Genomic DNA, 26968 nt, shown 5'->3' on the forward strand with positions numbered 1-26968 from the left:
GAACTCATATTGTAATTCCAATTATATCCTGATCGTTACGTAATTATTCTGGAAAAGACTAATTATGTAAACATAATTTGAAAAGACTACATAGGTCATCTTGTGTAACCATATTTTACTTAACCCTTCCCCAAAGTTTTAACAAGCAGATGGCTATTCCTGCCCATCTCCCCGCACCCGCCCCCATATTTAAAAGAGAAGTAATCATAAATTAGCCTTGGTTAGAATAGACTGGAGCCTGAGCCTTCCTTGGCCAGCGTGGAGCCTGCAGTTGTTTTTTCTGTAACCAGGACGTAATCAGATCCAATCCACAAACCAGTTAACTCAGGGTTGAACGTATTATGAATGAATATGTGAGATATATCTTTGTAAAGGTTTGTCTTCTTAAGTATTAGAGGTTACTTCCTTAGAACAGAGTCCCAGAAATGGAAGTGCAGGGTCAAAGGATGAGAAATGTTTTCTATAAGGGTCATACTGATTTAAACTTGTGGCAACCGTGTATGATTCTGCCCCACTTTCTGTAGCCCCCATGTCCCTTCCCCCAGCTCTGGGTTGCTTTTCAGATCTGAAATACTGAGGAAATTGTCAGGGGTTCCACAACACTGGAGTAGAGTTAATCTTAATTAAAATCATCACTCCGGCCCCTCCTTCTCACTCCTCCAGGGCCCTTCTTTCTTCCTTTCCTTTTCCCTCCCAGCTTTCTCTAATTCCCTCGTGTAGCCTTCCTCTTCTCCACTGGAGGCGGTGGAGGGGGGGGAGTCATATAATTAAGTTGTTCCCGTTAAGAAGTTGGTGAACTTAGCAGCTAGAAGTGTTATCCCCCAGCTGGGTACTTGCATGTTAATAAAGGGTTCCTGGGGCATTGTTGAACCCACAGGACTGAGCTTGGTGGTGGAATTTGGGGTGCTGCAATACGCAGGGAGGGAGATATTTTGGTCTGGACCCCTCAAGTTATACAATAGACTGTATCCAAGATGTAAGGCCGGATCTGTGGATGGGATGACGCCAAGGCCAGCTTCTGAGACGCCTTCATTTCCTCACTGCCAAAGCACCAGCTGCTCAGAGCAGAAACACCTTTTCCTAAAGGTTAAAGTGTGTCTCTTGGGAAAACTATTCGGGGAGATTATTTACCAAATTGGGTGGATATAATAAAAGACTAGTCAGCAGCGTATGCAGATTCTTTTCATAAAATATAACTTTATGATACCAGGCAGGGCTCCTTTTATGGCTTTTGCATCATCTGGTTGAAACTGCCATAGATATGGAGGGCCTTTGCTTATGTGTCTGTAGCCAGTGATTTAAATCGTGTGTTGCTGGGCAGGCAGATCCGGGTACTTCTTAGTGGGGCGGAGGCTCTGATTACCTTGGCCTGAACTCTGAGCTGCTGAGAAGGTGGGTTTCTTGCTGGACTCTTTGTGTTTCAGCAAGGTCTCAGGTGCCCTTTGTGGCAAGGGATTGTTCAGGTGTCTATCTGTAGACTCATACATATTTGGGGGACTGAAAAGCCAAAGAAAGAATTGAGGAATGTGCCTCAGAGAAGGATGGCAGCGGGATACTGTAGATGATGCCCTAGCTTTAGGGAGGGATAAGGAGAGGTACAGGCACATTATGAGGAGAGCTTAAAAGATGAGACTTACTTGGTTCAAAGTCTGAGATGTCCTGCAAGGAGGAGGAGAGGGAGGAAAGGAAAGCTTAGCCAATTGTTAGCCATCTGTGGAGCATTCCCGAGAAGCTCTTGACCACAGCCAGGTGGGGAGGTGGTGTTGAAACGGCGGCAACCAGCTCGAGCCGGCCAGATGCCAGCCTCCCCTCCCTCCCTGAATGAAAATGCTTCGGTCCCATAGTGGCTCCTTCCTTACACAGAGCCTTATCTGTTCCTTTCTAGCCTGAAGATGACCCCGCTGGCTGCTGTGGTGTCTGGCCCCCGTGTCCGACTCTTTGCCTGCCTCCTCAGGCTGGGCTGTCAGCAGGCCAAACCACTCCAGCTTCACACAGGGGCCAGCCTCGCAGCTAAGAACCACTATGAGGTGCTGGTGCTGGGTGGGGGCAGTGGTGGGATCACCATGGCTGCCCGCATGAAGAGGAAAGTGGGCGCAGAGAACGTGGCCATCGTTGAGCCCAGTGAGGTAAGTCTCCTCCTTTTGAGAGCATGCGTGTGTGTGTGCGTGTGCGTGTGTGTGTGTGTGTGTCGTGCACATGCATGTGTAGGTTAGGGGCTGGGTTGGGGATGACTGTCATGCCTAGGCCACCGTGTTCCCAGGTTAGTGCTTCTCTTTCTGGGCACAAAAAGCAGGTCGTCCAAAAGAATTGGGAGAAGGTGGGGGGAGGGAGAGAGCGAGGACAGATCTCTTGGCTTACGTTCTTCTCTCTGTTAGTTTCTTAGGGCTGCCATAACAAATTACCATAAAGGGGGTAGCGTAAAACAACAGATAATTTATTCTTTCGCAGTTCTGGAGGCTAGAAGTCCCAAACCAAGGTGTTAGCAAGGCCATGCTCCTCTCGAAGGCTGAGGGGGAAGGGGAAGCTGTCTCATGCCTCTCTCCTAGTTTCTATGGTTGTGGACAGTCCTTGGTGTTCCTTGGCTTGTTGTAGATCACTCCAATCTCTGCCTCTGTTTTCACATGGCCTTCTCTCTGTGTGGCTCTAGTGTCTTCACATGACCTACTTATAAGGACACCAGTCATTGGATTAGACGTTAGACAGTCTGATGGATAGACATTAGAGAGTCAAGGACATTCTAATCCAGCGTGACCCCATCTTAACTTGATTACATCTGCAAAGACCCTATTTCCAAATAAGGTCACGATCGCAGGTCCTGGGGTTAGGACGTCAGCATATTTTTTGGAGAGAAACAATTCAACTCATGTCATCCTCCACCTTCAGTCTCATGTCCAGAGGAAAATCAGTGGCCGTTGCACGTTCCTTTCCCTGTTCCAGTCTGGAGAAAGGGTGATGAGTTGAGGGGCGGTGGGGAAAAGGTGAAAACCTACTGAAAAGGTGTCAGTGGGCTTGAGGAATTTAAGTGTAAGAGATTATAAACAGATTATAAAGCAGAAAAAGGTGGCAGACACGAGGTGGGAAGTTGGGAAGTGCTTGTAAGGCACTATTTCATGAAAAATATTTTAAGATTGTCCAAAGCTTCAAAAAATAGTCAAGATTTTTGGCGGTTGGCTTAATGTTTCCTAAGGAACTGGGTGTGCACCAGTGGGAAGCTGTATCTTTGGGAGGAAAAAGCAAAATGGATCTGGTGCCGGTTTGGTGGAGAGGGTAGGGCAAGAAAGGCACAGTCCTTTTCAGGAAGTCTTCCCAGTACAAAACGAGGCTGCCCAGGGCATTTTTTGCAGTCTCCAACTGATACGTTGTGATCTGTGGGGAGACTGGAGGGCACTCTCCGTCTATTTCCTTTTAAAAGTGACTTTAATTCAGGGACAACATTTTAAACGACAGTGGTCTGAGAGCTGTATCAGGTGGCCTGTGGTGGATTGTAGCTAACCCACGGAAGGCCTCCCAGTGGGGCTACTCTTTGTGATGAGACAGGCCCCTCCAAGGCACTGGACACAATTCAGGAGGCCAGAATGGAGTCTGTCCTGCTCTGTGAGGAAGTGCATGACAGGGGCTGTCACAGGAGCTGCCAGCGGCTCAGGCCTTTGGCACTTTCCCTCCCGTGTCTGGTTTAGTGATTGCTAGAGCTCGTGCTTGTTTGCAGTCTAAAAAATAATTCGAATTTGTATTTTCATTCCCTTTTCTGTTCAAGATGGACTTGAAATCGTTGAGCTCTCACAGCTGGAGCTCTCACAACTGGAGACCTCTAACCCCCTTATCTTTTTTTTTTTTTTTTTTTTTTTTGCGGTACGCGGGCCTCTCACTGTTGTGGCCTCTCCCGTTGCGGAGCACGGGCTCCGGACGCGCAGGCTCAGCGGCCATGGCTCACGGGCCCAGCCGCTCCGTGGCATGTGGGATCTTCCCGGACCGGGGCACGAACCCGTGTCCCCTGCATCGGCAGGCAGACTCTCAACCACTGCGCCACCAGGGAAGCCCTAACCCCCTTATCTTTGATCCCATGCATTATGGCTGTAGGGAGATTGCAGAGCTGTTCCTTATGTCCTCTTCACTCTCTGGGGGTGTTGGCAATTCTGTCTGGCCAGTATGAGGCATTTTGACAAAGTTGAGATCTCTTAGTCCCCCGGTCTGCTCCATGGATGTATTGGAATTCTCAGAGACCATTAAGCCAATATACCCTTTGGCCCCAAGCCTAGAACTTTCACAGCTAACTGAGATCAAGAGTGGACCATCTGAGGCAGAAAAACTCCAGAAAATACTGGAAGTTTGGGTATCATGGTGGGATCTGATGCCTCTGAGAAAGGAGAAGAGGGATCCTAGTGCTGATAGGGGATGTCTGTAGTCCTCCCCATGGTCTTGGGAAACACAGTGGGAAGTTAATGAAGTTTTGAGCATCCCCAAAGCGGCAGTAAACTTTTCAGACTCACCTCACAAATTTCTGAGGAACCATATTTAGGTTTTTGGGCTTACTTTTTCTTTATATCCGTGCACATAAACGGATTAATAATGTGTGTGTGTTCATATGCATGTATAAGTAACATGTACATGTTAAACACCAAATCTACTCTAAGCAATAAATAGTACAGTGCTCACTAAAGATAGTTTATGGCTTTTTTCGCTGATCTTGGCAGAATTCTTTTGTAGGTGACTGCCCTTCAGAGCTTAGCACAGTAGGAGACGTCAGTGGAGTCGGTGGGGGGAAGACTCACCTTCTGGAGACTTTTCTCTGTGATGCTCCAGGGGTCTGGAGGGAAGAACTGAGAGAGTCTAGCTCACGTACTTTGAGCTATGACCCTTTTGATCGGCCTCACATTGACATGAATCTCCCAATACTTTGTTTCTTAGAGACATTTCTACCAGCCAATCTGGACCCTGGTGGGAGCTGGTGCCAAACCATTAGCCTCATCTGGCCGTCCCACAGCAAGTGTGATTCCATCTGGTGTAGAGTGGATCAAAGCTAGAGTGGTTGATCTGAACCCAGACAAGAACTGCATCCACACAGACAACGACAAGGAGGTAACCGTCCGGGTCCTTTGGCTTTTGTTAACCTGAGGGCTTGTATTGAACGCACAGCCATTATCAAACTGGACAGCTTCATGGTAAGAGGGCAGTATACATGTGCGTGTGTGCACGTGTGTGTGTGCTGAATACTGCATGAGATGGGAGGGGGTGTGGGGAATGGAGGATGGGATAGCTGGAAGGACTGAGTGATGCTGAATTAATAAATCAACAACGAAGACAAGTATTTATTGAACACCACTGTTTGTCCTATTGCTTGGTACAGTATCATATGCCTGAATTTTTATTGCACAAATACTACCGCTCTGTGTGAAAATACCAGGTACCTCCCTCCTTTTCCCTTTGAAGCAGCCAGCCTCTCTATCTGACCCTGGTCCTGCAGAGGAAGGGGGTGTTGGGAAGTATCCATCCCAGTCACACTCGGGGGAGCTCTGCCGGAGCTGTTAGGGAACCGTGTGACTGCGGTGGTGCCAGGGCTGAGAATTGCTGCTGCCGCAGCTTGCGGCTCATGGTTGCCCTGCACCATTCAGAAGTCTCCTCCCACCCCCACCACACAGGGATCACAGCTTTTCAGCAACTGCAGCCCCTGTGTCTGACTGAGGGCATGAGGGCAGGATGGTGAGAAGACAGGCTTAGGAGCCATCGGGGCGTCGTGTCCCCTCGTCTGCTGCTGAGCCCAGGACAGCCGTCGTGCCGCACAGCCCTGTTCCGGGCTCCCATGGTTCTTGGGCCCCCAGGGTGTTATTGGCCTTAATATCCTGACCCGGCTCCCTCCAGACTGGGCACTCCAGCATTTTCACAGAACTGTGGAATCTGAGAGTTGGTGGGAATCTTTCAGATCCAACCCCTGGCTCTAAGCAGGGACCATTGCCGCCAGGCATTCTCAGCCTTTCCTTAGGTCATGGATCTTTCTGAGTGTGGATCTTAATTAGCCCAGTCTAGAAAATGCATATATGTACCTAATTTTGCATTTAATTTCAAGGAGTTCAGAGATTGTTTGCAGCCTTTCCCTGAGCCCTGATCAACCCTGAACCAACCCTCCTTCCCCGCTTCCTTCCTCCCTCCCTCCTCACCCTCTCTCCCTCCCTTCCTTCCTTCCTTCCTCAATATTTATTAAGCATTATTGTAACCTAGGTACAGTTTTAGGGATATACAAGTGAACGACAATAGACAAAAATCCTTATTGTCCTGGATTTTATATTCTAGTGGAGGAGGACATACAATAAACAGTAGACATAATAAGTTATATAATGTGTTAGAAGGTGATGAATATTAATTTTAAAAAAATAGAGCCGAATTACTGGGATTGGAGCGCGTGGGGTAGGGGGTTGAATTTGAAATGGGTTAGTATTTACACTCTCCAGGGCCAGGGACTTCTCTGACAAGTTATCCCTCTTCATTTTTTATAGACAGACAGGTTATATGAAAGTTCTGCCTTTAATGAGTCAGAATCTACCTCCCTGTAACCTCTTTTTTGTTCTTTCTTGGGCCAGGGTGTTAGTGGCCATAATACTGTTCTTGTCCCTTATTCTTCCTACAGTGTGGGAGAGAAGGCCTTCTCTCTTTTCTGTGGAGAAACCCTCCCACTATTTGAAGGTGGTTCCTAGAGTCTGTGTCAGTCTTCTCCTCAGGTAGACTTGTCCTCCTGTCTCCACTTTCCTCAGATTTCAGGAGCTCCAGCCCTCTCACTACCCTCTTTACCCTGCTTGAGACGGCATCTGGCTTGTTTTGCCCCCATGATCCATGGCCCCTAGAGGTGCCTGGAAGAGTAGCCAACACTACAGAACAGCCCAGAATAGAGTGGGACATTCTCTCCCACAACTAGATAGAATCCAAGCTAGCATTTGCCAAGTTATCACAGTGCTGATTCATGCTGGGCTAGAGGTCAGTTCAAACCACTGGGTCTTTTTTTCACATGATCTACTGTCAAGTCAAGCATCCCCCATCCTAAAATATATACATACATATTTATTTATTTACATTCAATTAAAAAGTTTATATGTTATATATGTATTATTTTCTCCCTGTTGAAACACTTCCATATTTTCCGCAGCATGTCCAGGAGAGCAGACTGGATTAAACACAAGATTGTTCTCAATTCACAAGACTGAGTTTTGGGACTCATTTCCCTTGCCAGTCTGCTGCCAGCTCATGGGACCAGCGGACTTGTATCTTCTAATACACATCCCCCTTTGGTACAGCAGTGCCTGCCTCCTAGTCAGACCCCTTTGCATTATAGGAATAGCTCAGAGTCCTCTGTGATTGGGTTTGTGTGTATCTTAAGGAACATAAACTTGTCTTATCTCTTGAGAATGAGAGGCCCTGGGAGGTGCTCTCACTTCTGAGTGCTGCTTCGACATCTAAGGCCTAGACCCTTGGGAGAGTTGTAGAGTCTTGTTTTAGGGCTGTGAAAGAAGTTGGTATTAGTTGGTGAGACTCTTCTCCGAGATTTTTTTTTTTTCTGCGGTACGCGGGCCTCTCACTGTTGTGGCCTCTCCTGTTGCGGAGCACAGGCTCCGGACGGGCAGGCTCAGCGGCCGTGGCTCACAGGCCCAGCCGCTCCGTGGCATGTGGGATCCTCCCGGACAGGGGCACGAACCCGCGTCCCCTGCATCGGCAGGCGGACGGACTCTCAACCACTGCGCCACCAGGGAAGCCCTCCGAGATTTTTTAAGCAAAAATATTCCATAGCCAGATATCAGAAATCTACATATAACGTCTCTTCTTCTTGGTTGTGGTTCACCCTCCCAGCCTGCCTGGATCTTTTAGATTTTTGATTCAGACATCCAGTTAGCCATTTTTCCTTGCCATTATCCATGATGGTTTCATTTAAGTTCAAGGTTTTAATTCTTTAACATGCCCCTAGAGAACTTTTTTCTAGCTTACATAAATCAATCAATATTCTTTTGAAAATATTAAAAAATTTACCAAATCATTTCCATTCTTTGTTTACACTTTCCTATCCTATTTACAATGTGAGGGTACTGCTGAAATCTAGCCTCAGTGTGTCTGTGTCTCTGATTTTTTCCCTGATTCAGAGTTCTGTTTGTTTGGAATGTGTCCCCCAGGCCCCACGTAGACTGGTCCTTGCTCCTTCTCCAGATTTAACCTGATTCTGTTCTCTTCCTTGTTCCTACTCCAGCACACTGGCCTCTCATTTCCTCAAATACTTTGGCCTCCTTCTTCCCCAGGACATTTGCACATGCTGCTTCCACCTCTTCCCCTAGCTAACTCCTGCTTATTGTTAGCTTAGAGATGACATCTTCAGACAAGCCTTCCCTGATCTACAAGACTAGTCAGGTTCCCCCTTGACATGCCATCACAGCATTCTGTGGTTTAGTAATTGTTTGTGTGATTATCTGGTAATGTCTGTCTTGCCCACTAGACTGAGTTCCTGGAGGGGTAGGAACTGGGTCTTTCTTGTTCAGCGTTGTATGTCCAGGACTTAGCACAATATCTGTCACACAGAAGGTGTTCAGTAAATCTTTGTGATCAAGTTGTGCCTCAGTTTCTTCATCTGTAAAATGGTACTACTAATAATACCTACTTCATTGGGTTGCTGTGAGGATTAAATGAATTAAAACATAAAACATTCATAACAGTGCCTTGTACAGAGTGAATGCTCAAGAAATGTTGCTGTTATTAATTTTTAAACAATACATGAAATAAACAAATGGGACTTAATTAAACTTAAAAGTTTTTGCACAGCAAAGGAAACCATAAACAAGACAAAAAGACAACCCTCAGAATGGGAGAAAATATTTGCAAATGAAACAACAAAGGATTAATCTCCAAGATATACAAACAGCTCACGAAGTTCAATATCAAAAAAAAAAACAATCCAGTTAAAAAATGGGCAGAAGACCTAAATAGACATTTCACCAAGGAAGACATACAGATGGCCAGGAGACACCTGAAAAGATGCTCAACATCACTAATTATTAGAGAAATGCAAATCAAAACTACAATGAGGTACCACCTCACACTGGTCAGAATGGCTATTATCAAAAAATCTAGAAACAATAAATGCTGGAAAGGGTATGGTGAAAAGGGAACCCTCCTGCACTGGTTGGTGGGAATGTAAATTGATACAACCACTTTGGAAAACAGTATGGAGGTTCCTTAAAAAACTAAAAATAGAACTACCATATGACCCAGCTATCCCACTACTGGGCATATACCCTGAGAAAACCATAATTCAAAAAGAGACATGTACCACAATGTTCACTGCAGCTCTATTTACAATATCCAGGACATGGAACCAACCTAAATATCCATGAACAGATGAATGGATAAAGAAGATGTGGCACATATATTCAATGGAATATTACTCAGCCATAAAAAGAAACGAAACTGAGTTATTTATAGTGAGATGGATGGACCTAGAGTCTATCACACAGAGTGAAGTAAGTCAGAAAGAGAAAAACAAATACCGTATGCTAACACATATATGTGGACTCTAAAAAAAAAAAAAAGGTACTGATGAACATAGTTGCAGGGCAGGAATAAAGATACAGACATAGAGAATGGACTTGAGGACATGGGGTGGGAGGGGAAAGCTGGGTGAAGTGAGAGTAGCATCGGCATATATACACTACCGAATGTAAAATAGCTAGTGGGACGCAGACGCATAGCACAGGGAGATCAGCTCCTCGGTGCTTTGCGATGACCTAGAGGGGAGGGAGGCTCAAGAGGGAGGGGATATGGGGACATATGTATGCATATGGCTGATTCACTTTGGTGTACAACAGAAACTACCACAGTATTGTGAAGCAATTATACTCCAATAAAGATCTATTAAAAAAAAAGAGAATACATGGAAGAAAGGAAAAGGAAAGATTTATTGAGTATCCGCCCTGCGCCCGCGGAGTATTTGACTGCTGACTGATGGAAAGCAGGTTTACAATCTGTGAACACACGCTGATGCTTTTCTTTTTCTAAATTATTACGAGACATCTATTTAGTAGATGAGCCTGGAATTTTGAAATGTTTAAACATCCTATTTACTAAATCGTTAGTGTCAGAATTTACCTCCCCCCATCCCCTGTATAAAATTAGAACACTTGCCCATACTTAGCCTTCCAGCGGGGTCTGCACTGTTCTCTGAAATTGCTCAAAAGTTTTGCCTACAAGTTTTTGCAATTCCTTAGAGTTAGGTCATCTGGCCTGGAAGCTTGAACTCATTCAAAAGACTTGAGGCTTTCTTGTGTTGTTTGCTACTTTAGGGTTTATTCTCCCTTATTTATTTATTTTTTTAATAATCTTAAGCATGTCTGTTACTAGTCCTTAAAATAATCAATATTATGCTCTAATAGAACCATCAAGGCATGCACAAACCAATGGCTTTTCTTGCTGACAGTGTGCATATGTCTTACCTGTAGGGCACCACCCCCAGACCCCATGCCATCTCTGACCTCACACCCTGAAGACTCAACACAGTTCACTCAGCCATTTAATGGGCCTGGTACACCTTCCTACAGACCAAGGAATTTAAGGGCGCCCAGTCTCTGTGGGTAGGCAAATCATACAGGTGAAGATGTATATATTATCTGTCCACTTTGATAAACTGTATTTTTCACAGGCAACTGAAATCAACCATCCACCTATCCTTTCATCCAACAAACATTACCAACTTCCTCACTTTAATTTAGTGACTGTGCTAGATTCTAGGGCTCTAGGGAACAAGACATAACCTTTATCCACTAGGAGCGTTCGATGTAGTGAGGAGAACATTGATGCTGTATAACACAAGTGCTTCTCTATTTGGTACAAGACTGTGGCAGTCACCACCTGTGGCTCCATTCTGGGCTCCTGTCACGGCAGTCATTCTCCAGTTTTCTAGGCAAGTCCTTTCACTTTACATCCTTCTTGCTTACACTCTTGTGCTTCAACTTGTCCAACTTCTGATCCTAAACCCCCATTTCCATCACAATAAACATGGATACTTTTGCCTTCAGCATGGATAAGCACAATGCCCATATTTAAAGAGAGGAGTTTTAAATTCCAAACAGATCATTAAACAAGATCAGGTAGGTTATATCACACACATCCTTTCTAGTGGCCCTCAAAAGAGCGGTTTCTCAGTTACAATATTGATCCAATTCATATGACAGGTCACATTTGCTTGGGATTCACAAGCTACCAGATAGCTTTTAAAGAAAGCTGATTATTTTTAGAATATTACTCAGCCATAAAAAGAAACGAAATTGAGTTATCGAAATTGAGTTATCGTGAGGTGGACGGACCTACATACAGAGTGAAGTAAGTCAGAAAGAGAAAAACAAGTACCGTATGCTAATACACATATATATGGAATCTAAAAAAAAAAAAAAGGTCATGAAGAGCCTAGGGGCAGGACAGGAATAAAGACACAGGTGTAGTAGAGAATGGACTTGAGGACACGGGGAGGGGGAAGGGTAAGTTGGTACGAAGTTAGAGAGTGGCATGGACATATATACACTACCAAACGTAAAATAGATAGCTAGTGGGAAGCAGCCGCATAGCACAGGGAGATCAGCTCCGTGCTTTGGGACCACCTAGAGGGGTGGGATGGGGAGGGTGGGAGGGAGGTGCAAGAGGGAGGAGATATGGGGATATATGTATATGTGTAGCTGATTCACTTTGTTATAAAGCAGAAACTAACACACCATTGTAAAGCAATTATACTCCAATAAAGATGTTAAAAAAAAAGCTGATTGTTTTAAGATTTGAAAGTCATCCTCCCACTCTTCAACATGAAAAATATTGTGTTAACACAAGCACTAGGGAAGCACTGTGGCCTCTTTGCTGTCGTTCTCCACTGTGTAAAAATACAGGCGTCTCCAGCTCCCAGAGGCCAGGCAGGTTATACAATATTTGTGAAGCAGTGAGGTGTGAGGCAGCAGAGAACGGTGGGCATGATGGCAAACTGGAGCGTGCATCTCTGCCTGCTGTCCTGCGCACTACCCACAGCGCCAAGTCAGTCACGGTAAGAAATGGAAACGCAGTGTTGGCCACACACATTTGGGGCCTGAGTCAGCCCTTGGGCTGCCACTTTTTGGGTCCTGGTCTAAAATGTCATTTTTTGTGTGTTGCAGATTTCCTACAAATATCTTATCATTGCTCTCGGAATTCAGCTGGACTATGAGAAGGTACTGTTTTAAGCTACTTTTATGTTACACTGGCGTCCTTACGCTACGATCAAAACAGCGTTTAGTTGCTTTACATTCATTTTGACAAGAAAGAGTATTAAGCAGTCCACTTCTAGTTTTATTTCTCAGCAGTCTTTTTATGGTTTTGAAAAAGTCTTCTCTAAGATTCTGTCAATGATCATGATATGTTCTAGCTTTAAACTATCATCAGAGTTCGGCGTGTCCATGGCCTGATGGTAATTCTTGCAAAATAGCCACCTTTTCCACACTTACAAGAAAACTACCTTTCTCTGTAGGACTTAGTTGGTTATATTACAGATTAAATTTTCCTTTGAAAGTAAAATTTAGATTGTGAATTCCTAAGCAGACTTTAAGGGTAGAATACCAGCAGTTAGCTTATCAGGAGCTGGAAGGATGTCTTGAGTTTTGTTGCACAGAGCTGGGGTTTTTGGTATGAAGTGACCGACACAATATAAATGCTGCCCTAGAAGTTCCTTAGACCTCCCTTTTCAGTGAGCTAGAGAGCCAGATGCCTTCTGACAATTGTGAGATTCAAATTTATTTTCCTAAAACATAATGGGGTGAGTTAGTAATTATGATTTCCACGAGCTTACTGGGGACTGTGGATAAGTACATAAAGCATTGTGATGACCAGGTCACCAGTTTCAGGAATGCGGTCCAGGTGAGGGCCACGTCTGAGTTGGATCAGCAGGGTCTTCGAAGTGTGTTTCTGTGTAAAAAACCAGAATCGTGACATGTCCAGGCTAGGGTGTCGTGAGAATGACCTGGGGACGACAAGCTGTGGAGGAGACTCTATGGAGAAAGGTGCCAGTTATAATTTCTGGGACGTCCGTGCCCCTTAAAAAGCCCACCAGAGTTGACTTAGCAAAGACAGCCCATCTCCACCATCCTGTCGCCCCGACAGCCCAGTGCCGTGAGAGGAGGACTGTTTGAAGAGACCAGTGCTGAGAGTTCTTAGTACCCTCTTGCAGTAAACCGAGAAACAATAATATTTAAAAGTAACTGTTATTATGCAGTCTCTACTATGTACAGGGACCATGCTAGGAATCTAATGCTGACTCCTCACAACTGCTTGTGAGGTAGATATTTTTATCTCCTCTTGATAGATGAGGAAACTGAGGCTAAGAGAGCGTGAATAACATTACCAGGGCTACTGTGTTACTTAGCAGTCTTTGCAGGTACTAGAAAACTACCCAGGTTAGTGTAAACAAAAAGGGATTTCTCTGATGAGGCTACCAGGGTGTTTGGATCTCGGGGGCAGGAATGTAGTTGGGCCTCCAGAAGGGCTGGATCTCTGATCTGGGCTCTGTTGAACCGCAGCGGCTTCCCTCTGCCCAGCTGCCTCCGCCTCTTTCCCCCACCAGCTCCCGAGGGGGTCTCTGCAGCGCCGTGTCCTGCTCGCTGGTCTGCTCAGTGCAGTAGGACGGTCCGCAGCTCCCGGCGCACAGCCTGTTATCTCATCTCAGACTTTCCCGTCTCCTCCTGCTTCAGGGTTCCCAGAAGCAACTTGGATTCAGTGGCGTCATAAACTGCCCTTTATGACCAAGTCTCCTTAAAAGGAACTTGGTTACCCTTTTTCTTAGCAACAACTTCTTCAGGCTAGAGAAAAACGATGAAGGCAGACTTGCTGTTTGTTTGTCTCTTGGACACTGAGTTTTTCTTTGGGAGCCAGGAAGTATGGAGGTCCTGTGGGAAGAGCCACAGGCAGTGGTCAGGGGCCTCGGTATCTAGTTCTGTAAGAGTCTAGGTGGGTCTCTCAACCTCGCTCTTCAGTTTCCTCGTCTGTGTCTGTGGGTCAGTAATATTCCACCCCCTCCCTCAGAGGGGTATAGTGAATATAAACATAGATGTGAAACTGCAGAAACATTAAAATGCAAGGTGATTTTATGGTAATAAATGGTTACTGTTGTTGAGACTGAGAATATTACAACTACTTAAACTGCAGCAGAAGATATGGTCAGTAATCAGAGGAATAGTTGCTCTTAATGTTAGATGCAATGGAGACCATAGGATTCTGTTTCCTTGAGACCTGAGGAATAGGTGTTGGGTGACTCTGCAGGTGGGTGCCCCACAGCCGGGAGAACAGGCTGGGGAACAGCCTGGGGAGGTTCTGAAGGACCAGGCCATCCTGATGACTGTTTTTGATGGTTCCCTGCTTGTGCCTGAGTCCCTTAACTCACTCCTTTCCATCTTCATTGCATTGTATGAACCTTCTAACATTAAAGACAGGGACCCAGTTAATCTTCCTGGCAGGAATACACTAATACTTACAAAACACTACCACGTAAGTGTCATTTTTCTAATCACCTTACACGCTTGGTCTCCTTTATTCCTGCCAACAACCCCATGAAGCAGTTACTTTTATCCCCATTTCACAGATGCTGAACATAAGCTTCTCAGTGTGCATCAGAATCACCTGGAGGGCCTGTTAAAACAGATTTCTGGGCTGGCCTCTGAGTTTCTGATCCAGTAGGTTTGGGGTGGGGCCTGATAATTTGCATTTCTAACAAGTTCCCAGGTGGTCCTGTTCTGGGGACCACACCTGAGACCCACCAGCTGACTTATTGGGTAATTTACATAGGATCACAGTGCTTGTAAGTGGAAAAGCTAGGACTCAGGCTGGGTCTGTAGGGTTCCCAAGTCCATGCTTTTAATTTCCTGCCTTTGCGGCCTTTACCAAGAGCTGGGCCTGGTCCAGCCTGATACAGAGTAATTTAATTTTGTTAATCACTGACAGTATGACTCTTGGTTCTGCCTGTTGTTCTTTTTCTCCCCAGTAAGGCAACGGGGTTCTCTGAAAAGGAAGTAAGCCTGGCTTCTTGTCCTCACTCTGATGGTGGGCAGAGATAGGTTCAAATCCTGGTCTCCAGGCCAGGGAGGCCGAGGGTTTCCGCCGGGCCAAGCCTGTTCTGTGCTTTGACAGGTGACTGCAGACACCACAGCTCTGGGCTCAGCAGATCCCTCAGCCACCTCCTGCTCCACTGTGTGTGAGTCCTGGGGCTAATGATTGTGCTGAAATACTTGAGCGGTTGTAGAAATGGCAGAGAACAAGGACTCTAAACACAGGCTCCATTTGCACTTTTGTTAAATAATAATTTCTTTGTATGCTTTGTTGCAGATCAAAGGCCTCCCTGAAGGTTTTGCCCATCCCCAAATAGGGTCCAATTATTCAGTTAGGACGGTAGAGAAGACATGGAAAGCTCTGCAGGACTTTAAGGAGGGCAATGCCATCTTTACCTTCCCTAATACCCCAGTGAAGTGCGCTGGAGCCCCGCAGAAGATCATGTATTTATCAGAGGCCTATTTCAGGAAGGTATGCTTCTTTTCCAGGGATAGAGACAAGGAGGGCAGAAGGGATTTCGGTTTTTTTTTTTTTTTTTTTTTTTTTTTGCAGTACGTGGGCCTCTCACTGTTGTGGCCTCTCCCATTGTGGAGCACAGGCTCCGGATGCGCAGGCTCAGCGGCCATGGCTCACGGGCCCAGCTGCTCCGCGGGATCTTCCTGGACCGGAGCACGAACCCATGTCCCCTGCATCGGCAGGCGGACTCTCAACCACTGCAACACCAGGGAAGCCCGGGATTTCATTTTTATCCATGTCAAAATACCTTTTTTGTTTTTAAATTTTTATTACATATGTACAAAATTATGTAATTGGAAGTTTACAAAATAGAAAAAAAGGAAGAAGTCACTCATAATCCAATTGCTTTGGTATAGCTGCTGTCATCAATTTGACATGTACTTCCATTCTTTTCCCTATACATATTTTTTTAACAAGGTTATAATCATACTGTACATACAAATTTATATGTATTATATGTTATTAAATAGTCTTTGTAATATACTTTTAAATGTGTGTATAAAAGTCTACTGGTGATATATGTTAGAGATTGTTTAAATATATCCGTGCACTTGCACAATTAGTTGCACATTGTTCATGTTTGTACATAATAATATCCTCAGCTGCTCCCGCTCAACTTCAGTGTTATGAATATTTTTTGGCTCTTATTATATATTCTTGGATGTATAATAGGCAAACCGCCAACTCTAAAGACAAAAAATTGTTCACTTAGAACTTTGGACCTTAGTGGAAAGAGATGTTTGGGTGAGGATTCTTTCTCAGCGTTCCTCAAACAACTTCAGGTGTCCACAGCTCAGGTACACCTGGTGAGAAGCTGTGGAGAAGCTGCTGTCGCCCTCCTGCCCATGTGTGGGATGTCACAGTTGGTTTACCAAAGCACGGTTTGACTTGAGACAGTGACAGGATTCAAAGCAGCCTCTGGTTCTGTAAAGGGACAGGTGGGCAGAAGGGGAGGGGAAGGTGGGGCTGAAGAGGTGTTGAATGTGTGCTTGGAGGCTGGCACTGGGAAGGCCTTCCCCTGGGTTATGTAAACCTGCCCCAACCCTGTGGGGTGGGCAGTTAAGGAACAGGTCCACCATCACTGCTGTTTCTGAGAAAAGGTCGCTCCTGGGTCATGAGAATTCCAGGTTGGCACAGCCTTTTGAGGTTCTTACCCACCCATCTTCTTTCAAATAGTGTGATCCAGGTGAGCAAATCCTAAAAGGAGCTGAACAAAAGAAAAGAGTCAGAGGTTAGCTTTCTTCCCTCCTGGAATTCTCTTTGCATAACATCTCCCAAGTCTTACATGGCCTGAGAGGAAGGTTCTCTTTCAGGTGCCTTAAGATCTTAGGCACTTGGGAGGATACCAGCCTCTCTGAAACATATGAACAATACTAGAGCGTATGAGCCAAGCAGACGGGAACTTTGTTTTGTTCACTTCTGTCCTCTCAGCACCTAGAATAGTACCGGGCCAACTCTAGGACCTCATTAAATATTTACTGAGTGAATCAACAAATGAATATATGAATAAACAATTCAGTTCTATCTTCCCTTGGGCTTGACTTTCAACTCTGGCCCTCTTTGAACAGGGTCCACCTCAACACCTGAATCAAGCTGCTCTTAGTTGCTGTGTCACTGACAGAAAATGAGGAGGCAGTGGATTGGTCCACAGCTCACCCACCAGTGCATAGTGATGGAGAAAGCTGGCGGGGTCTCTTCTGAGGGTTTTAAGTCTTGTCTAGGTTAAAAAGAAAAAAAGGGTGGCCAGAGTAATACTTTGATGTTGGTTGTTTCCATTCTTTTCTTTTTCTCAGACAGGGAAGCGATCCAAGGCCAATATCATTTTCAACACTTCTCTTGGAGCAATTTTTGGGGTCAAGAAGTATGCAGATGCCCTGCAGGAGATTATCCGGGAGAGGAACCTCACCGTTAACTACAAGCAAAACCTCATTGAAGTCCGAGCTGATAAACAAGAGGCTGTTTTTGAAAATCTGGACAAACCTGGAGAGACCCAAGTGATTTCAGTGAGTGTGGAGGTGAAGCTGTCAGCTGAGCTGTGCCATAGATGCAGGCGACACTGAGGCCCTCACTTCCTTGTCCATCGTCGTCATGTGCCTGGGAGGCTGGTTACAGTGAGCATATTAGGGTTGCAACAGGGGAGACGGTGGACCAAAATGGGTGGGGAAGAGAAAGAGATAAGAGGCTGTGTCTATGGGAGGTGAGGAGGGTTCATCTACCGGTACCAAGTGAATTTTTATGCTATTTTGTGTGTACTTCCTTGGCATTGAGTCACTTGAAGCTGCCAAAAATATTTTACAACTTCACTTCTTGCCTGGAGTTTAACAAAGGCTCCTTAAATGCAGGATTTGGTGATTGTCTCAATTTATGGTTTGTGAGTCAGCCCTGCTGTGGGCAGTTCAAGAATGATGGGTATCTTTCATCTGTGGGAGGGGCTGTCTTTAAACATCTTTCACCTGTGCCTGAAAGGAGACGCTTAAAAATCCTTGAAAGATGTGGTGGAGCCACATCCTGCTTGGAAAGATCTAGCCTTTGTATAGGGACTTGGCTTCTATGTGTCTGTTTCTTCTTCTGTGAAGTGTGGCACTAGTACATTAAGAACAAGATGCAAAGCCATCTGGAGAAGATGCATGGAAGCATCATTTGTTTATTGTCATTCTGGCAAGAGCTGTTACTAATGAGGAAACAGTACATAGAGTCACAGTTTATTCATTCAGCATTTTTAGAGGAATGAAGGAGTCCATAAAAGGAAATTTTGAAGTGAACCAAAGATGAATTTTGTAAACATCAAAACTTCACACGTTAAGCTTCCTAGTACAAACTCTTTTTCAAATGTATTTCACACATCTTTCCTTTCTTAAATGGCATGTAATGACTATCATTTAAAATGCTGCTAATGACTCAAGGTCATATTTTTAAAAACTTTGAGTTAGAAATAATCTCAAACTTAGAGAAGTTGCAAAAATAAAAATTGTGCAAAGAAGACTGTATACAGACTTTACCTAGATTCACTTTATTATAGAGTTTTACTCATTGACTTCACTTTCTGTTTCTCTCTATATGTAAGTATAATATAATGTAATATAATATATTTTCCCAAAGCATTTAAAGGTGAGTTATGTACATCGTACAACATGGTCCTTTACCCATAAATATTTCACTGTAAATTTCCTAAGAGATAGGAGTATTCTCTTATATAACCACAGTACAGTTATCAATTCAGTACATTTAGCATGGATACAATATTTTAATCTATGAGTTACAGTCTGGTTTTGTTGATTGACAAGTAGCATTTGTTAGTGCTATCCCCTCCAGGACAGAAGCCAGTATAATTGCCATGTCTCTTTAGCCTCCTTTAATCTGGAATGTTTCCACAGCCTTTCTTTGTCTTCCATGACACTGACATTTTAGAATAATACAGCTCCCTCCCACCCCACTTTTATTTTTTAATAGAATGTTCCTCATTTTGGGTTTGTTTATGTTTTCTTCTGATGAGGTTCAGGCTCTGCTTTTTGGACTGAAATACCGCAGAAGTGGTGTGTCTTTCTAGGGCATCACATTGGAAAGCACGCAGTGCTCATCTGCCCCTCCCTGAAGATGTTCATTTTGATCTCCAGTCAAGATATGGTCCAATTTCTCCATTGTATAATTATTATTCTTTTTCTTCCTTGCTAATAAGGAGTTTGGTGGCGGTGAGGGGGGTGCAATTTCAGACCATGCAAACACCCTACTCAGTAAAGTTTCCCACTAGATTTAACATCCATTGATGATTTTTGCCTAATCCAGTCTTTACTATGATGGTTGCAAAATGATGTTGCGGTCCAGCATTCCTTCCACCTTTACTGGTAGACTCTTGGCATCCTGTCAGCAAAAGCCCTCTCTTCTCAATTCATTAATTAATTATTAGTATGAACTCATGAATTTCTGTTTTTTCCCCCAATGGTTTATAATTCATCCCTGTCCTTAATTATTTTGGTGCTCAAGTTGTCCCAGATTTGGTCAGTAGGAGCCCTTTCAGGATGGCTCCTATGCTGTTGTGACATGTCCCCATCATATTTTTGAGCACTTCCTTGCTTTCTGGTGTCACAGTATGTCTCAGGCTCATCTACTTGCCCCAGCTCAGGGTCATAATTTTGCATAGCTCTTGCAGAGTTATGCTCTTAGGGCCTACTGGGTTGTTTAGAGCTAGTTATCACCTTACAAAAGAGTCTCAGACTACTCTGTTATTTGCTGTTGTGTGTGTCCACTTTGTGGTTTTCCGGTTTTCTTTTTTCCTGGCTGTAAGGCAGTTGTGACTTTGGAAGGTCCCTCCAGCTTCAGCTCTTTTAAATCGCTATTTCTAATTTTTTATTGGCTGGAAAATGAGATAGCCAAACTCATTAAATTTTATGTAAAGTAAAAGCAAATAGGCTATGTGTGAGGGCCCACAGCATACTTTTATGAGCAAAGTGTATGAGCTTGAGTGCATGGACTTAATTTTGTTATTTGGGCCTTTTTACTTTGGTTCTCAGCTGTGCTGTGCATAGTTGAGGCTGCAGATAGGGACTTGCATAAATAAATGGTTATGGTTCTTCTAAAGGGTTTATAAGGAAAGAAGATTATTTGTGCCCTTTTGAAGTATAAGATTTTAGGTAAGATTTTCCCTCCAGACCCAATTCCACTGTTTAAAATACGAATTTCAAAAAATCGACCAAAAGTCTTTAGAGCAGTGGCTCTCAGCCCTGGCTGCACATTGCAATAACCTGGAGAGCTTTTAAAATGTGCTGATGCCTGGGTCTAACCCCCAGGGATTCTGGTTAATTGGTCTAGGGTGTGGACTGAGGATTGGGAATTTCAGAAGTTCCCCTAATGATTCTCTTGTGTAACCAGGATTGAGCACCATGCTGTAAAGAATTAAATGTACCCAAAAGCCTATAGTCTCTGATCCTTCATAGAGAGCTTGTGAACTGGTCCAAGTCTCCTATGTTTATAAATATCTAAACTTTTTTTTTTTGGCGGTATGCGGGCCTCTCACTGCTGTGGCCTCTCCCGTTGCGGAGCACAGGCTCTGGACGCACAAGCTCAGCGGCCATGGCTCACGGGCCCAGCCGCTCCATGGCATGTGGGATCTTCCCAGACCGGGGCACGAACCCGTGTCCCCTGCATCAGCAGGCAGACTCTCAACGACTGCGCCACTAGGGAAGTCCTAAACTTTTTTTATATCATGGAGTCCTAGAACTAGATGAGGTTTTGGAGATTGTCTAATGTAGTGCATTTCCTTATAGATGAGGAAAGGAAAGGTGAAATCACTTTCTAAGTAATAGCATTTCATTTTTCATTGTAAATGAACCTGTTCCTTCAAGCCAGAGCTTCTAAGACTATCATCTACAGGTTTCATATGTCAGAATCACTAGGGGATTTTGTTAAAGTGCAGATTCCTGTTCTTCTCCCACACCTACTGGATTGGGATCTGGGGGTGGTGGGGCCCAGGAACCTGCATTTTCCACAAGTCTCCCAAATGCTGCTTATGAACATTAAAGTTTATATTCTCAATAGATGATTTATGTTAATGAAGGATAACCAAGTTATTTATCAGATTCAGTTTATGGAAATAATGGCTAAAGAACAAGCTACAACTGAATGCTAATGTTAATTTTCAGCAAATCTATATTGCAAACCCCAGTAGTTCTTTTCTCAAGTAAAACTTCATACCTTTATGATGATTATGTGGAAATATTTAACCTTCCTTCTAGAAAAGTTGTATGAAATTCATGAGTATTTGTGAAATTCAAGCACAGTAACTTTAGCAAGGTTTAGCCCTCAGCTAAAAAAAGTGGTCTGGTTAACTGCAGAAATACAGACGTGGCCTTAATAATTTGGTGGATGACGGTTCTTGACCGTTCCATCTGCTGTCCTGCAGACATGTGGTCAGTCTCCATGTAAATGAACAGACCCAGCCTCAGGGACCCAGGCCCCTAAAGAGCCACCCAGAGTGCTTTGCAGAACACTACCCATTTGCCCCACTCCTTCTACCTTAAGGTTGATTAAGCTTATAATTGTCTGAGAGTGGGAATAAATACAAGTCACCTTCCTAACTCCCTCTGCCACCACTGACTGCCAGGCCCTGGTGAGGGGACAGAGCTCCTTATGGAAACCAGGGGTTGTTGACTATTACAAGGTTAGGATTGTCCTAAGATGCTAACGTTTTCACCGTAATGAAATGTTTTGTGGACATTTAAATCAATTTGATATTGCTAGATGGAGTTTATTAAATGAAAGGAATAAAAAGGATAAACTGCAAAATATCATGTAAACAAGAAAGAACATTACATAAACAAAAGAGTTAAATGAGCCATCAGAATTGACCAGGTTTGGTTAGTGCCCTATTGCCAAGGGTAACCCTGATACAGATTTTTGGGGGAAAAAATATCCACCCTGCCTCCCACATGGTTCAGTAAACCCAGCACTGAATCAGACCCCTCCTACTTCAAAGTGCTAGCCAATATTCTTGCCACCTTTATTTCACCTTAAATTGGTGTTTTGATGGTTTCCTTTATGTATTTTGAGTGTTGGCCCACGTTTGGGAATGGTGCCCACTTATGAGCTCCTCACATGGCCTTTACAAGTTTCAGGTGCTCTGAGAACCTCTTTGCAGAATAAAACTGAAGTACCAGACTTTTACAAGTCGACAGCTGAGGGTCAGGGAGAGAGCAACTGAGATACACCCCCTGCTTTGTTTCAGTAATAAATAGAAACATCAATGAGTTCTTTCAAAATGTTAGTGAGGTTCACTCCAGTATTTCGGATTCCCCCATGCCCACTGCCCAAGGGATCACGTGCCCTCTGTATAGGGAGACCATGTCAGTTATTTTATCACCACATTTGCACAGGAGCGTGTAAAATCTTGGAGTGGGTGTGGATCAGTAATGAGCACTTACACTGCTCCATACAGCCATAGTACAGGGTGTGGGTTAGGGAGTTAGGACGGGAGCTTGTGGGGCTGTAGAAATAACAGAAGAAACACACATTTGGATGCTCTCCCTTTCTGCAGTATGAAATGCTTCACGTTACACCACCAATGAGCCCACCAGATGTCCTCAAGACAAGTCCTGTGGCTGACGCTGCCGGCTGGGTGGACGTGGATAAAGACACTCTGCAGCACAAGCGGTACCCAAACGTGTTTGGGATCGGGGACTGCACCAACCTGCCGACGTCAAAGACCGCTGCTGCTGTAGGTAAGACCACGAGTTGTGTTTCTTCCCCACTCAACGTGATGTCATCCTCAGGCACTGTCATAACAAAAACAAAAGTTGGGCACAAGTGGCATTTCATTATGTGCTAATTATATTAATGAAGATAGATTTCATTATCTTCATTAATAATGAAGAAACTTTTGTGGCCTAAAAATGACTTTGGCCTTCCCAACACAGAAGCAAGTTGTCAGTGAACCTAGTGTTGTGTAAAGAAGAAAGTATCTGTTAAGTGCTTTGCACCAGAGTAGCACGACCTCATCTGCCTTTTCTCTGTCAGAGGGATGGTTTTCAGGGGAGGGGGCATTAGAGACAGAGAGGTACCGCTTTTCCAGCTCTCTAGAATTCTGTTACTTCTCATACTGCCGTACTCACATCCCTGGCCTTCTTTGCCCCCGATGCCAGGTAGGTTGGCTATTTTTCTTCTGCCTGAAACACCGTAAAACTAGGGAAGCATTTGTTTCCCCAGAAAACACATGCAAGTCAATGAAAGCTTGCAGAGCAGAAAATTGCACTAAGACAGATAACAGTGGAGAGTGCCCTGATTGGTACATGATTAAGGCCTCAGCTTGGGAAACTAAATTCCTCACTTCGATGTTCTGCTCTAGCAGTGATGGAGGGAATTGCCTTTTAGATTCTGTTTTCTGTAGACAGGGACTGTCTTCTTTAGATGTTATGAAACACCGTCCCTGCTGACGGGTATGGGAGCGTTTTGTGTGAATTACACACCTGCCAAACATGTGTTACTTCTGCTTGAATACGTCAACCTAAGAAAGACTTTCTAGGAAATCCATTGAATGTCTTTTTCATTATTATTATTACTATTTTAAAATTTATTTTTGGCTGCATTGGGTTTTCATTGCTGTGCGTGGGCTTTCTCTAGTTGCGGCGAGCCGGGGCTACTCTTTGTTGCGGTGCGTTGTGGTGCGCGGGCTTCTCATTGCGGTGGCTTCTCTTGTTGCAGAGCATGGGCTCTAGGTGCGCGGGCTTCAGTAGTTGTGGCACGTGGGCTCAGTAGTTGTGGCTCACAGGCTCTAGAGCGCAGGCTCAGTAGTTGTGGCGCACGGGCTTAGTTGCTCCGTGGCATGTGGGGTCTTCCCGGACCAGGGCTTGAACCTGTGTTCCTTGCATTGGCAGGCGGATTCTTAACCACTGTGCCACCAGGGAAACCTGTCTTTTTCATTATTAACAGTAATTTTCCCCCAACTTTTCATTTCAAAAATCTCAAATCTATGAAAAATTTGAAAGTACAGTGAATACCCATATACCCTTCAGGTGTTAACCAGTTATTAATATTTTGTGACTAACATAATAATTAACCAATAAATTAATATTTTGCTTGATCACTATGTACATTTTTTGTTGAGTTGTTAGAAAGTAAGTTTTGACATCCTGATACTTCACCCTCAAACACTTCAACCTCTATCTCCTAAGAAAAAGCACTTTCTCCTCTATACCCACAAGACCATTATCATGTCCAAGAAACTGAACATTGTATTATAAAATCATCAATACAATCCAGTTTGAATTTCTCCATTTTCCCTAAAAATGTCCTTTATAGCTTTCCCTGCCCCCCCGGTCCCAATTCCCCTTAAATTCATGAGCCAGTCAAAGGCCACACTCTGTATTGGTTGTCATGTCTCTTTGGTTTTCTTTAATCTAGAAGCCTCTGACATTTGGTTTTTTTTTTTTTTTTTTTCCTTTCATGACATTGGCATTTTTTAAGACTCCAGGCCGGTTATCCTTGTAGAATATCCCACAATTTAGAACCATCTAGTAGTTTTTGATGATCAGATTCAGATCATACATTTCGGCAAGACTTGCACAGTGAGGCTGTGTACCTCCCACTGTGTCACCTCAGGAGCCCCTCATGTTAGTTTGTCTTGTCCCTGGTGAAGCTAGATTTCATCACTGGGTTAAGAGTTGTGCTCTAGTTACAGTCTAGAGGGATGGGGTCTTCTTAACTTGTTCACATTAAAGTTACTTGCAAATTAGTTTTCATGGAAAATCTAGATGCTTATGTTTTTCTGACTTCTCCATTTCTCATGTAGCTGCCCAGTCAGGAATACTTGACAGAACAATTTCTCTGATTATGAAGAATCAAACACCAGTGAAGAAGGTTTGTATGCCTTGTAAGAATCACTGTCTCAATTTACCATCTTCCGTTCTGCATGAAAACAGTGTTTTCCCACAATTTTGCCACTTTCTTAATTAATTTCTCTAATATGGGCACTTCAGTTTTTGCCTTTAGTGTATTATATAATTTCTATTTTTTCACTGTACAAAAAATTAGAATATACAAAAAAAGAAAAAAATTACAACTGCTCAGAGTAAATAATAAATTCTAAAGTGTCTACACAGCACCGTGAAAGAAGCCACTTTCCAACTCTGTCTCATGGCCAATTTTAGTATGATGGCTACACGTCGTGTCCACTGGTGACTGGCTACAACCGTGTTATTCTCGCGGAATTTGACTACAACGCTCAGCCCCTGGAAACCTTCCCCTTTGACCAGAGCAAAGAGAGGCTTTCCATGTACCTCATGAAGGCTGACATGATGCCGTTCCTGTATTGGAATGTGATGCTAAGGTCAGTGCATTGCCTGGGGGAGAGGCACAGCTGTTAGCAGATTGCACCGACTTGTGCAGGGCGGTTGTTTCCAAAAGGCCTTCCAGCTTCAGGAGATATGACCCCGAGCAGGACTGTCGAAAGGGAACCACCTTGCTGTGCCAGGTCTCATAGATTAGTGATGGCCGCCTGAGAAGGGTTCTGAAGCATCGGCCAGATGTGGTGGGAAAGAGGCTGCCCTGGGTGAGGGAAGGGAGCCCTAGCACAGCTACCACCCACAGGGGATGCAGCCTGCTGTCTCCATTATTGGCAGTGACCGAGTCTTCTGTCTTCCAGTTTCTGGTTCTCTCTTGCTGCTGGATAAATAATAGTAATCATCATAGTAAATCATGTCAAGTACATTATCATCTGCTACCTTGCTTTTGTTTTTATTATGTTATAGGACAAAGAAAACATAGCGATTAAGAGCATAAGCTTTGGAGTCTGACCTTTGTTTGAATCACGTGTCTGCCATTTACTAGCTGTGTGTCCTAGGGCCAGTTGCTTAAACTCTCTGTGTTTTAAGTTTCTCATCTGCAAAATGAAAGTAACATTGTCTTCCTCACAGCATGGGGAAGAATGAGGCAATACCTAAAGAGGCAGCTACCTAGTAGGCATTCAAGTAGTAAATAGAGTACCAAACTTAATAATTCCTCTTTTTTTGTTGCCAAAAAAAAATGATCTCATTTGACTTTCCTAAACCCTTTAAGAAAAGTAAGTCAGAATATCGATACCAGTGTTTTTCAGCCAGGGGCGGTTTTGCTCCCCAGGGGACGTTTGACAACATCTGGAGATACATTCTGTTGTCACAACTGGAGGGGATGCTACTGGCATCTAGTGAGCAGAGGCCTAGGATGCTGCTGAACCGGACAGCCTCCACCACAGAGAAGTATCTGGTCCAAAATGTCAGTAGGGCCGAGGTTGAGAAACCCTGACCTATACTTAATTCACGAGCAGGTGAAGGTAGAAGGGATTGCAGTCTGCACGTAGTAGGGGCTTTGTTTGGCCGAACCGAGTCAGCGTGTTCAGGCTCACATAGCAAGTCAGTGTCAAAGCCAGGACTTGTCCCCTCCTAGTCCCGGGATCTTTCTACTTTGCTGTCAGTCTTGCTGTATGGCCTGATAAGTGTTTTGTGTGAGCAGCCGCCAGGCTGGCCGAAGTCACCCCCATCTTTTCCGACGCAAAGAACTTTTCTGTGTCATTTCTTACAGGGGTTACTGGGGAGGACCAGCCTTTCTGCGGAAGTTGTTCCATCTGGGTAGGAGCTGAGGATGGCTCAGCTTCTGGATGGCTTGGAGGGATGGCCATCCATCCTTGGATGGCTCCTGGACCAAAATCACAGCCACTGATTGACCGTGAGCAGCATGAAGAACTCAAAATCTAACCCCGTAAAGCATTTACTGCTGGATGATGGTGACCAGATGCCTCCCTTTTCAGTCCCTCTGGACAGCCACCATGCAGGCTGCCCAGGATGAGTTTGATTCTTTGGAAATACGCAAATGAAAGAATAGACTTCTATTTTTTAAATAAAAGCTTGCCATTGATTGA

The 26968-nt window shown here is 44.3% G+C and overlaps 1 protein-coding gene across 1 annotated transcript; it reads left to right on the top strand.

The window, feature by feature from the left end:
* Positions 1 to 1863: 1863 nt before the first annotated feature.
* Positions 1864 to 26968, top strand: SQOR (sulfide quinone oxidoreductase). Its single transcript, XM_060149386.1, has 9 exons — positions 1864 to 2126; positions 4906 to 5076; positions 12156 to 12209; positions 15349 to 15543; positions 17382 to 17591; positions 22616 to 22799; positions 24866 to 24933; positions 25224 to 25402; positions 26632 to 26968. Exons 1-9 carry the CDS (start codon positions 1893 to 1895, stop codon positions 26687 to 26689), a joined length of 1353 nt encoding a protein of 450 aa, XP_060005369.1. The 5' UTR covers positions 1864 to 1892; the 3' UTR covers positions 26690 to 26968.

Source organism: Lagenorhynchus albirostris, chromosome 1 (assembly GCF_949774975.1).
Source record: "Lagenorhynchus albirostris chromosome 1, mLagAlb1.1, whole genome shotgun sequence".
NCBI lineage: Eukaryota > Metazoa > Chordata > Mammalia > Artiodactyla > Delphinidae > Lagenorhynchus > Lagenorhynchus albirostris.

What these genes read in the sequence shown, in the direction of transcription:
- SQOR (XM_060149386.1), top strand. Translation starts at nt 1,893, where the DNA reads ATGACCCCGCTGGCTGCTGTGGTGTCTGGCCCCCGTGTCCGACTCTTT. An exon ending in ACACAGACAACGACAAGGAG is followed by an intron (nt 5,077 to 12,155) that starts GTAACCGTCCGG and finishes TGTGTGTTGCAG; the next exon opens with ATTTCCTACAAATATCTTAT. An exon ending in CAGAGGCCTATTTCAGGAAG is followed by an intron (nt 15,544 to 17,381) that starts GTATGCTTCTTT and finishes TCTTTTTCTCAG; the next exon opens with ACAGGGAAGCGATCCAAGGC.